Raw genomic sequence first — 13,302 nt, forward strand, 5'->3', positions numbered from 1 at the left:
CTCCCCTCTCTGTCCCTTCCCCTCTCATGCTCTGTCTCTCTCTCTATCAAAAATAAATAAAACATTAAAAAAAAAAAGAAAGAATAAACATTAAAAAAAAATTAAATAATAAAAATAAAGAAAAATAAAAGCCAGAAAAATCTCAACTGTTTCATGAAATTAAGATCTCTTCCTACAAATGAAATAATCTGAATTAGAATTGGTATGTAAAAAGTAGCCTTCCTGGATTAAAGTGCAAGTGGTAAAAAGTGAAATCAAAAGAATAATATTCCTGATGTGAAAATTACATGAAATCTAAATTTCATTGTCCATAAATAAAGTTGTAATGGAACATGGCCATATCCATTTGTCTCTGTAATGCCTACGGCTGCTTTCATACTACAATAGAGTGGTTTCAAGAGAGACTGTATGGCTGTAAGGCCTAAAATATTTACTGTCTGCCTTATCAAAGTCAAATCAGTTATTTCTTATAGACAGTTTGAACAGAAGGAAAAAGATGAATGTCTAAATATGTAAATTAACATCATAATGCGGCACTTTTTTTGGTCTATAATTAGAAGAATATCTTTGAGGGACAACAGGCTCAGTAAGGCAGGCATTTTACTACATTGCTGTTGGAACTTAAACACCTCAATTGGTTCACCTGTTTTACAAAGCAGTTTTAAGAATAGGCATCAGGAGCCTCAAAAATCACTTTCAGGCTATAAAGAATTTGACCATAAGAATATATCACAACTATTCAACTATTTTCCTATTGATAGATACATATATATTATTTTCAATTGTTTTGCTTTTATAAACAATGGAGGATATATATATCATTTTTAATGAATGCTGTATATAACATTTTCATGTATTTAACATCAATCATCAACTAATGCTAAATCTATGTAAGTCAAACTTTTTGAGGAACAGCATATTTTATATAATCTCAAAGAATTCCTAGAATATAAATCTAAAGATGGGCATGCTGGGTCATAGGTTATGCACATCTTCAACTTTACAACATATCACCAAGTGTTCTCTAAAATTAGAACAATTTATTCAGTACCAACACTTTTCAGGCACATTGACTGTTGCCAGTCTTATGGAAAAAATGGCATTTCACTGTTTTCAGCTGGATTTCCCTAATTACTAGTAAGATTTAGTATCTTACTAACCATTTATGTTTCTTCTTTTGTGAGGAAATATGTCCCTTGGACATTTAACATTTGTCTTCACATTGTTTTTTTTTGTTTTGTTTCATTTAGTATCTTGAAAGTGAATCCTCATTCTTTTAAGAACAAACTTGTCCATTACAACCACTGTTCCTTCAAGGCTCCTTCCGCCTTCTTAACTAGACCCAGTATTTCTCTAATACTATTTCTCTCACAGTGGAAATCAAATTTTTTAACTTTTTTAAGAGAGAGAGTATGGGCTGGTGAGAGGGGCAGAGGATAAAGAGAATCTTAAGCAGACTCCAAGCTCAGTATGCAGCTTTAATGGGGCTTGATCCCATGACCCTGGAGTCATGACCTGAGCCAAAATCAAGAGTTGGATGCTCAACCGACTAAGCCACCCAGTTGCCCCAGAAATCTATTATTTTTTACAGGAACTCTTGTCATAATTACCTTAAAGCCTTAATAAATTCATATAGTATAAAATGAGTCCAAATGCCATACTTGGCTTTCAAAGCCTTCCATAATCTGTTCTCAACCAACATTTTCAGTGCATTTCATGCACCAAATAAACTGGACTGTTTGCCATCCTTCTCAAATAGCCCCTGACCTCCTTCTCTGTCTTGATCTATGCTATTACTAACTCCCATCTGTTTATTAGAAATTCTTCAAAGAAACCTCTTTCTCATAATATAATGCAAACAAATAAATATAGGAAAGAATTTGGGGGAGCACTTGGGTGGCTCAGTCGGTTAAACGTCCAACTGTTGATTCTGGCTTAGGTTATGATCCCAGGGTCGTGGGATCAAGGCCTACATCAGGCTCTATGCTGAGTGTGGAGCCTACTTGAGATTCTCTCTCTCTCTCCCCCGCTCTGTTCCTCTTCCCCACTTGTGCGTGCTCTCTAAAATAAAAAATTTGGGGGGCATCTGGGTGAGTCAGTCAGTTAAGCATCTGACTTCGGCTTAGGTCATGATCTCAGGGTTCATGAGTTCAAGCCCCGCATCAGGCTCTGTGCTAACAGCTTAGAGCATGGAAACTGCTTCAGATTCTGTGTCTTTCTCTGCCCCTCCCACTGCCTACACACTCTCTCTCTCAAAATTAATAAAAACATTAAAATAATTAAAATTTAAAAGTTTAATACATAAAAAAAGAATTGGGAAAAATAAATCACCATTTTGCAGCCATAAAAATAAAATTGATTAAGCAAGAATCACCAGTTGATGATAAATCCAGAGGATGATAACTTATGAGACACAGGCTATTTAACATAATTTCAACATATCCATCCTGAAATTACTTGTTAATAATAAGAGTAACTACACTGAAGAAATCAACATACTCTAACCAAGTAATCAAAATTAGTACCACTAATAAGGGGCATATACCATGTACCTCCAGATTTGATGCCTAAGGAAAGCCAATTATGCAGTAATCCAATTTAAAAATGTATAACCATGAGGAAACATTAGAGAAATCCAAATTGAAGACATTCTTTAAAATAACAGCCTGTGAGTGCCTGGGTGGCTCAGGCAGTTGAGTGTCTGGCTCTTGATTTCACCTCAGGTCATGATCCTGGGGTAATGGGATCAAGCCCCACGTCAAGCCACACGCTGAGCATGGAGCCTGCTTAAGAGTCTCTCCCCCACTTTGTCCTCTCCCCCACTTGTGCTCTTTCTCCCTCTCTCTCTAAAATAAAATTAAAGAATTCTAAAAATATATAACTTAGCCTGAATTACTAAAAAATGTCAGAAAATGTTATTCAAAATGTTAAATGTGAAAGACTGAGGACATTTTCTAGACTAAAAGAGATTAAATACAATACAGATTCATGATGATGGGATCCTGAATGGGGTAAAATTTATAAAGGACATTATTGGGACAACTGATGAAATTTGAGTATGGACTATAAATTTAGAATGTATAAATTTTAATATTTATTAAAATGAAAGAGCTTTCATGCTAAGAATCCACATATACTCCCAGCACATTTAAGAAAAAACACTGATGGGGGGCGCCTACGTAGCTCAGCTGGTTAAGCATCCCGACTTCGGCTCAAGTCATGATCTCACAGCTCGTGTGTTTGAGCCCCACGTTGGGTTCTGTGCTGACAGCTCATAGCCTGAAGCCTGCTTCAGATTCTGGGTCTCCTTCTGTCTCTGCCCTTCTGCAGCTCGCTCGCTCTTTCAAAAAGAATTAAATATTGTTTTAAAAATTTAAAAAAACAAAAGAAAAATACACTGATAAATATACCTGAGAAGAGAAACTGGTAAGATTCATGTAGTGACAGTGTCCAGAGCACTGAAAGATTACAAAGAACAAATTAACAATGCAGGGAATGTTGGCAGAACCATCATCACTAACTTTTAGGAACAGACACAGAGAGGGGAACCTGAACGGCTCAGTTGAGTAAGCATCCGGCTTCAGCTTGGGTCATGATCTCATTGTGCATGAGTTTAAGACCCACATCAGGCTCTGTGCTGACAGCTCAGAGTCTGAAGCCTGCTTTGGATCCTCTGTCTCCCTCTTACTCTGCCCCTCCCCTGCTTGTGCTCTGATTCTGTCTCTGTCACTCTCTCTCAAAAATAAATAAACATTAAAAAACAAACGAACAAACAAGAGATCCTTATGTGATTTTTCAATAAAGGCTCAAGTTTCTAGTACTGAACAGAAAACTGTTTAGACACCAAAGGAAATAACTGCAAAATAGTTACCTATAAAAAATTTAGATTCTTAATATTTACAAAAAGTATCTAAAAACACACATTATACTGCCTTTTGAATTTTAATGACACTAATAGCTTTATTTAACAAACATTGAGTGACTACTATGTGCAAAGCACTGTGCTAGGTACCATGAAAGATACAGAGATGAAAAAGACATAGTCCCTGCCCACAAGGAGCGTATAATCTAGTGAGGGAGACCGACAAATACACAAATAACTAGAATACAAGGCAGTAAACAACAGAGGGGCAAGTGCTGAATGTGGCCTGAGTGTGATATAACTCGCCTCAAGGTTCCAATTTGAAACACTGGTGATGTAACGTTGGCTGCTTTGAAAAAAGTCCCATCTCAAGATCAGCATAACAGATGTTTAAATGGTCATACCCAAGCAGCTGGAGGCAAGGGAACAGGCCAGGTGGAGGGGCTGTTTGAACACTGTCACGCCTACATACATAGTGCTGATACAAGTATGTAGGGACAACTAAAAAAAAAAAAAATACATATAGTCATCTGTCCTTTGGTTAATGGCTATCGCTACTGTTTTAAACAATATATTTTTATATAAAAAGGAATTTATATAATCCCAGAAAAATCAATTTAAGGATTAATAATAATTCAACAAAGAATCTTGCCATAGGCAATTTTCTTATTTACTAATTAATTAAGACTTTTCTCTAAATATCTATAAAGCTCTGTAGCAATTAAACAGTTAGACATCTAAGTATTGCTGAGTCAAAACCTCTTATGTTCAGCCTTCTGAAGGAAATGGTCACATACCTGATAACCTGATATAATACTATTCTAATAGCAACAAGAAGGCCTTAAAGAGATTTAAGGAAAATAATTTCTAATGCTTCAAATGTGAACAGAATACACGCTGATTAAATACAGTTCAATATTCTTGGAAAATACCTCAATGACAGCATGATACCAGTTAAGGCCAGCAAAGTTGAAGTGAGGAAAATACCACATGTATTGTCTTTCATTGGTTTCATATATCATTGCCTAAGACTATGGCAACTCAATCTTTTCTTTGAAAATTCCATTTATTAGTACTGATGAACTTTGATTTGCTTTTAGCTCATATGCTAATAACAGCTGCTGACCACTTCCTCTTGGTAGTGCTATTTATTATAAATGTCAAAGTAGAAGCACACTTCCTGGCTGCTTTTCCTACTTCCTGAATTGGAGGAGTCACTGCTAGCCTGTTTCCTTCCGGGTGTCACTGTGATCCTGGGATCTCTGCTGCTTTCGCTCAAGGAAACGAGCACGTGCATCTGATATGGATTTATCATCATTTCTTCTTTGCATTTTCTTTAGGACTTCTTTTGAGATTCCATCTGAAAACATTACAAATTAATCCAGCAAAACTTTAGTTGTGAAACTCAGTACTAGAAATGTTAAGAGAAGGAGATGCCCTGATTTTTCAATGCTAATGAGGGGGGAAAAAAAGAAAATTAAAATTTGCCCTTTCAAAATAAACAGTGTAGAGTATGGATAAAAAATAAGGAGCGTGCTGGCGCCCGGGTGGCTCACTGGGTTGAGTGTCCAGCGTGAGCTTAGGTCATGAGATCATCTTACATTTTGTGAATTCGCGCCCCACATTGGGCTCTGAGCTGGTGGTGTAGAGCATGCTTGGGATTCTCTCTCTCCCTTTCTTTCTACCCCTCCCCCATACTCACTGTCTCTCTTTCTCTCTCTCAAAATAAATAGATAAACTTAAAAAAAAAAAAAGAGCATGGAGGGGCACCTGGGTGGCTCAGTTGGTTAAGCATCCAATTCTTGATCTTGGCTCAGATCAAGAGATCAAGTTTGTGAGATCAAGCCCCACAATGTCAGCATGGAATCTGCCTGGAATTCTCTCTCCCTCTCTCTCTGCCCCTCCCCTGTTCATGCTCTCTCTCTCAAAAATAAATAAACTTTAGAGCATGGAAAAAATAAATAAGTCAATTAAAATAAATAAGTAAATGAATGAATGAATGCATGGGGACCTAAAGAGCCAGAACAACTGACCCTAATTCAAACATGTAGTATATACACTGCAACAGAATACTAAATTTCTAAAGACTTCCAGATCTATATCTCATGACATTAAAAAAGGATAATAAAATTTGCTCCATAAATCAGCCTCAGAAAGCTTTACTGGAAAGCTTTTCGTATATGTGAGCTGAGAATTAAACTTTCTGTCCTAGTTCAGTGCAACTATTTACACCTCCCAACTAGGGATCTAACATGTCACAGAAAACTCCCCTAGGACAAAAAAAGATGTTCTGAAGTAATAGTCACAGGATTTTATAAACAAAATAAAAACAGCAATGGACTAATGGAAAGCTGTATGGCTTTATGGTTAAGAGTTTAGATCATTGAGTTGGGCTCCTTGGTTTCAAAATCCAGACTCACAAATTATTAGCTACAGGATTTTTCAGCAAATTATTATACACTGTTAGGTATTTCCTCATCTATAAAGGGGGGATATGTACTTCCCTCAGAGGGTTATTGTGAAAACTCAATGAGGTAATGCAAGTTGTTAGCACATGGTAAAAGCTCAACAGATATTGTTGTTAATGTTGGACACAGGGATTAAGGAAAACATGATTAACTGGAAGAAAAGAAGGAAGTCAAAGTAACAAAGTCTGAGACTCATGACAACTCTGCTTTCTGAGGAGATAGAGCCAGAATCTAAGCTTTGTAACAATATTTCCATAATTATATGAGAATTTGGATATTTATGCTCCCTGGACGTCAGTTACTAGAACAAGTCAATGACTCACCCTTTAGATGCTTTACATTTTCCTTATTTGTCCATCTCCTTCTTGCATCTTCTCTCCCTTCACGTCGGGCCACACTGCTCAAATCATGTGCATTAAATTCATGCAACTTGGGTAACAAGTCTCTCACCCATTCGTAACGGATTGGACACACAATTCTTGCGTAGACTTTGGTGGTAACTAATACCTCATGAAAAATGATCCATTCAAGTTTGGTTTCTTGTTCATGAAGCTATACAAAAGAATTTATTTAAGGATGGTAACTCAGTAACCTGTCTTATTCCACATTAGACCAACCAAATACTAACAGCCCCAAATCCTGTGAATTGATTTCTGTATTCTTCAATCAAACAGAAGGCATGGGCCAATCAGTACCTTTGGAGCTTTATGTAATAAAGATACATGCTAGGGGTGCCCAGATGGCTTGATCAGTTAAGTAACTGCTTCCTGATTTCGGCTCAGGTTGTGGTCATGAGGCAGGGCTCCATACTGGGCATGGAGCCTGCTGGAGAGTCTCTCTCCCTCACCCCTCTCTCAAAATAAATAAATGGACTTTAAAAAAAAGACGTATGCTAAACATAACCACAAAGTGATAAGTAGAAAACATTTGTATATTATTCCCACACCTTTACAAATCTCTTCCCTTTATTAAAAAGGACACTTTAAAAATAATAGTAAGACACTTACTGCTGAGGAAGGATGAATGTGGACTGGGCTTCCACGCCCATCCATTGTGCAAAATGTTCTCCCAACAGATCTAAAAACAGAAAACACCGAAGGATAAGGACAAGAACACTAAAATAAGTAAGTAGAGCACTAAGTCTAACAATGAACAATTAAATAATGTATTCCACCACAAAGAGTGTTATAAACAGAAGTTTAAACTCATTAAACTGTCACTATAACTTCTCTACCAAGCCATCTTAAATGATACATCTTAAAATTTTTTTTTATGGTTTTTATTTATTTTTGAGAGACAGAGACAGTGAGAGCAGGGGAGGGTCAGAGAGAGAGGGAGACACAGAATCTGAAACAGGCTCCAGGTTCTGAGCTAGCTGTCAGCACAGAGCCCGACGCAGGGCTTGAACCCACGAACCATGAGATCATGACCTGAGCCGAAGCCGGACACTTAACTGACTGAGCCACCCAGGCGCCCCAATGATACATCTTAAACACTCATTTAAGTACAAACATTTCTTGTTAATAAGCATTAACAATAATACCATATTTGTGCTTTAACATTTCCAAAATGATTTTGTAATAAATCCTCAAAACAACCTATGAGTTTTGAGAGCAAGTTACTTTTATTAAGAGGTCAAAACACATTTGAACAAATCAACTAGACTTCTAAAGGTCACAGAGTTAATGTATGGTGAAATCGAGTCCCAAACGTAGGTCTTCTGACTTAAATCTTTATATGATGCTACATCTCTCTTTAAAGGGATAATTTTCACTTTTCTAAAACCTGATAATTAGAATATTGCCCCTATCGTTTCTGTAATTCATGTTCTTTTTAAAAAAATTTTTTAAATGTTTTATTTATTTTTGATACAGAAAGAGACAGAGCATGAGACGGGGAGGGGCAGAGAGAGAAGGAGACACAGAACTGGAAGCAGGCTCCAGGCTCTGAGCTAGCCATCAGCACAGAGCCTGACGTGGGGCTCGAACCCACGAACGTGAGATCTGACCTGAGCTGAAGTCGGAGGCTTAACGACTGAGCCACCCAGGCATCCCTGTAATTCATGTTCTTAACTTCAAATTCCTATCCTCTTCTACAGTTCCCTACATAAATGTTATTCCAAAAACTTGTTAAAATATTAGCCCTCGTTCAACCATCACCAGAGATGAATTCCTATAAATCTTTATAAACATCCCATTATAACCCAGATCAGACCACATTATAATTGTTTTTATACTATGCAGTACATATATATTTGTACAATAGGAAAAAAAAAACTTTTTGAGAGAGAGAGAGAAAGAGAAAATTCCAAGCAGGCTCCATACCCAGCTGGATCCTACTGTCAGATCATGACCTGAGCCAAAATCAAGAGTAGGATGCTTAACTGACTGAGCCACTCAGGTGCCCCCCAAAAATCATTTTTAGTTGAACCATTTGGATTAGTTGCCAACGTTATGCCTCATCATCCCCAAATATCTGAGTATGCATTTCCCATAATCAAGGACATTCTCTTACATAACCATAATACAACCATCAAAACCAGGGAATTAACACCAGTACATCACTAACATCTAATCCTCAGATCCCACTGAAGTTTTATCCAGATGTCCTAATAAAATCCTTTATAGCAAAGGATTCCAATTCAGAATCAAGTATTAACTTTACCTTTCATGTCCCCTTAGTCTACCTCATTATGGCAGTCTTCTTTGACCTTCATGATCTTGACAGTTTTTTATTTTTATTTATTATTAGTTTATATATAAAGATTATTTATTTTGAGAGAGAGAGAAAGCATGCATGTGCATGCATGTGCATGCATGTGCAAGTGGCCAAGGGGCAAAGAAAGAATCCCAAGCAGACTCTGTGCTGTCAGCGCAGAGCCTGAGTTGGGGCTTGTTCCCACAATTGTGAGATCATGACCTGACCCAAAATCAAGAGTCAGGCACTCAATCAACTGAGCCACCCAGGTGCCCCTATTTATTTGTTTGTTTGTTTGTTTGAGAGAGAGAAAGAGAGTTCATGAGCGTGGGGAAAGGGACAGAAGGAGCAAGACAAAGAGAAAGAGAAAACCCCAAGTAGGCTCAGGTCTCAATCCCATGACTCTGTGATCCCATGACGTGAGCTGAAATCAGGAGTCTGACGCTTAACCAACTGAGCAACCCAGGTGCCCTCTGACAGCTTTTTGAAGAGTAATTTTGTAGTATACCCTTCAATTTGAGTTTGTCTGTTTTGGGATGATTAGATTTAGGTAATGCATCTTTGGCAACAATATCACAAAAGTTAAGCTGTGTTTTTCATTGTATTCTATCATGAAGAACATGATTTCGATCTGTTTCATTACTAATGGTGTCTACTTTGATGGCTTGATTTGGGTAGCATCTGCCAGGCTTCTCCATGAAAAGTTACTTTTTCCCTTCGTAATTAAGAATTTTGTGGAGGGGCACCTGGGTGGCACAGTGAGTTAAGTGTCCAACTTCAGATCAGGTCATGATCTCACAGTCTGTGAATTTGAGCCCTGCATTGGGCTCTGTGCTGTCAGCTCAGAGCCTGGAGCTTGCTTTGGATTCTGTGTCTCCCTCTTTCTCAGCCCCTCCCCTGCTCGCGCTCTGTCTCTTTTTCTTTCTCTCTCTCTCACAAAAATAAATAAACATTAAAAATTTTTTTTAAAAACGGAATTTTGTGAAGAGGTGCTCAACTAATTCCATTTGTCATTAAACTTCTAATTTATTCATTTAGTAACTTGTATGACTATAGACTCATGATTTCAGATTTTATTTAGTGCACTGTATAATCCATTACTATCATTATTTTGATGCTTAACATGTCCTATATGTGATCAGTTGGGGCCTATTCAAGCTAGCTCTGGTGTACTTCTAACATGGCCTCAATCTTTATTGATCACTTGGTGTTTGCTGGCAAAATAAGATGTTCTCAGCTCATCTTGTACTTTCTCACCCCTATTTCTCCAAACAGTTCTGAGTCCTTTATGTGGCAGATGGCTGTTTCAAGTCAAGATCAAGAATACTAAGTATATTCATTGCTATTATGGTGTTATTGCTCCCAGTCCATCTGAGTGCTAGGGCATATTTGTGTATATATATTTATACATATACAAACACATATTATATATACATATACACCATAACACCTATTCTTATTCCCATGTTTATATATCCATCCACCTAACTATACTAAATAAGTTCACAATGAAACCCTGAAATTCCAATCCAACACCACAGGGCTTATTCTCATTTTCTCCCTTTCAGTATTTCCAACTCCCTTCACCATTCCTTAATATATTGAATTATGTGATCAATTCCTTTGCATATAATGAATCTCCCATCACCACCATCGTTACCCCTTTCCCTAAGAAGATGCCCTCCCTCACTACACTCAGACTCTAAAAATCAACACCAAACAGAGCCCATATGAGTGCCTTCCCCATCCTGCTCAATTACTAACACTCCACACCAAGCTATCCTTCCTCAGGGATGCCATGCTCAACATGTTTGTCTTTCATACTCCACAAAGAGCCACTCCTCCACAAGAAGAGCCTTGTCATTCAACTTAGGTGCTGATATCCCATGCTAGACAGCTCTCCTACAAATTCCCTCCTACAAAACCTGAGCCCCAATACCCTACTCTGTGCCACTGCAGCTCCCCTGCACAAGAGATGATTATGAAATGAAGAGTCTCTATAATTGATGTCTTCATAATCACAGAGCTTAAATAAACCATTAATCTTTAATATTAAATACTTCAACATTATAGTCAAATACAGTAATATTTCTTTATCCATTTCTTAAGCTCCTTATTGCTTACCTTCGAGCTACATTTTTGAAATAGCCTGCACAAAGACATCTCCGTAGTACTTCATGTTTAGGGCCTTCAAAGGTCTGTCTTGGGAAATCACTTTGCTATAGAAAGAATATATATACAGTGGTAATCTTACAGAATAATATGAAATAATCCTTTATTTTGAAAACTACATATTTCTACAGACTTCTGTTTCTGGCCATATGAAATAGAGAGATCAGAGTTACCCTTCTGCTTGAAACAACCAAAAAATGTTTTATGTGAAATAATGATTTCCAAAACATTGCATATCAAATGATAAAGGATAGTGATCTCTGAGAAGTAAATGAAGTACAGGAAATAAATGAAGTAAGTCCAACAGCTACCCCAGGTTACGGTCCACCTTGAGATTCTGGATGAAGGTTCAGGGAAGGAAAAACCCAGTGGAATCTGGAGAACACCCTGAACTAAAGAGGCAGAGCTAAGAGTTCAGGCAGACCAAGATGGCTAGAGTTCACAAGCCAAGAGTTCAGGAGAGAAGAGAACTTGGATGGAAACAGCTCCAGAGATCTGCAGGAGGGCTTCCGCCAGTGTTCAACTGAGCACTGGTTAGCATATAAATGTGAGGAAACTACCGAAGGCCAGGGAAAGAACCTCCCCAAAGGATAAGAGGGAACAGTGCTTGGTACTCACATGCGCAGTTAGGAATGGGGCTTAATTCTACAAACCAGAGATCAGAGTACCTCATAATTTGCAGAGTTTGAGGTACAGTACTCAGAGAATCTTGCCAAAATTTGACTTAAGAAAAGATCACTGTAGCAATCACCTGTTTAAGTTTCCTGATTAGTTCTCGAAGTTGAGCTTCAACACGAAATGCTGAAAATAAGCCCCTCCAATGAATCCAATGTTTTTGGCACCATGAAGCTGGAGCTCCACTGTAGAACAAAAATATTGGTATCATTAAAATATCTTCTCTAAGTGAAAGTCTACCAGGGACACCTGGCTGGGTCAGTGAGTAGAGCATGTGACTCTTAATCTCAGGGTCATGAGTTCAAACCCCACACTGGACATAGAGTTTACTTTAAAAAAAAAAAAGGCAGTCTAACATTCTCGTTTCTATTATAAAACTAGAAACAAACAAGCAACACTTAGCTCTTTTGTGAGACCTGTCCCATTACTGAGAAAGCTGTTTAAGGAATTTGAAAAAACAAAATTATGAAGTTGCCTCTGAGTGAATTAAAAGATAATTTGTAAATTAATTTCTTTTTATACATATATGGTTTAACAAATATCCATTTTCTCATCTAAGGTACTTCTAGAGAACCAAAATTCTATAAGGTCATTTTCAAGAAAGGTTTAGGAAAAGAAAGAAGAGAACTAATATTATATAATAAATTTCTACTTAGTAACAGTCACCCAACGTAGATAAATCTCACTAATGTTCACAAAAATGCCTGAGGTTGATATTATCCCCACTGAACCTTACTGTCTAAAGTTACATAGTAAATACATATTAGAGCTATATTTTAAACTGACACTTTCTAGGGGTGTCTGGGTGGCTCAGTCAGTTAAGCTTCCAACTCTTGGTTTTGATTCAGGTCATGATCTCAGGGTTCATGAGTTTGAGCCCCACATTGGCCTCTACCCTGACAGCACCGAGCCTGATTGCAATTCTCTCTCTCCATCTCTCTCTCTCAAAAAACAATAAAAAAACTGAGGGGCACTTGGGTGACTCAGTCACTTAAGCATCCAACTGTGGCTCAGGTCATGATATCACGGTTAATGGATTTGAGCCCCAGCTCGGGCTCAGTACTGAGAGCTCAGAGCCTGGAGCCTGCTTCAGATTCTGTGTTTCTCTCTCTCTCTCTCTCTCTCTCTCTGCTCCTCCCCTACTCATGCTCTATCTCAAAAATAAACATAAAAAAAAATTTAAACCGACACTTTCTAGTACGTAGAACTGTTTCACATACCTTGATTTGCACTGTTCAAAGATGACAGCTAAAGTTGCAAAATCATTAAATCCTCCAGCTTTAGCTGCCAATTCTCGATGTCTTTGTTCTGCTTCCTTCTGGTACTCTGGATCAACTAAAATGACAAATTGAAAGGAAATTTAATTATGCTTTACATCAAATGCCTACATTCATTTTGTTTACTCAAGGTCATTAGAATCTGCCTCAC

General features: G+C 37.7%; 1 protein-coding gene and 1 long non-coding RNA gene across 2 annotated transcripts in view; one reads left to right on the plus strand and one right to left on the minus strand.

Moving 5' to 3' along the window:
- The window catches only part of LOC115282243, a 44,442-nt gene that overhangs the window by 6,128 nt on the left and 25,012 nt on the right, over positions 1–13,302 (plus strand). The window lies entirely within an intron of this gene.
- The window catches only part of DHX40 (DEAH-box helicase 40), a 45,290-nt gene continuing 35,703 nt past the window's right edge, over positions 3,716–13,302 (minus strand). The window contains exons 13-18 of the mRNA XM_029928171.1: positions 13,095–13,209; positions 11,951–12,059; positions 11,152–11,246; positions 7,338–7,407; positions 6,654–6,882; positions 3,716–5,222 (exon numbers count right to left, since the gene is read on the minus strand). Of these exons, the coding sequence (XP_029784031.1) occupies positions 5,083–5,222; positions 6,654–6,882; positions 7,338–7,407; positions 11,152–11,246; positions 11,951–12,059; positions 13,095–13,209 (758 nt within the window). The 3' untranslated portion in view covers positions 3,716–5,082. The remainder of the gene's footprint in view (positions 5,223–6,653; positions 6,883–7,337; positions 7,408–11,151; positions 11,247–11,950; positions 12,060–13,094; positions 13,210–13,302) is intronic.

Source organism: Suricata suricatta, chromosome 17 (assembly GCF_006229205.1).
Source record: "Suricata suricatta isolate VVHF042 chromosome 17, meerkat_22Aug2017_6uvM2_HiC, whole genome shotgun sequence".
Taxonomy (NCBI): Eukaryota; Metazoa; Chordata; class Mammalia; order Carnivora; family Herpestidae; genus Suricata; species Suricata suricatta.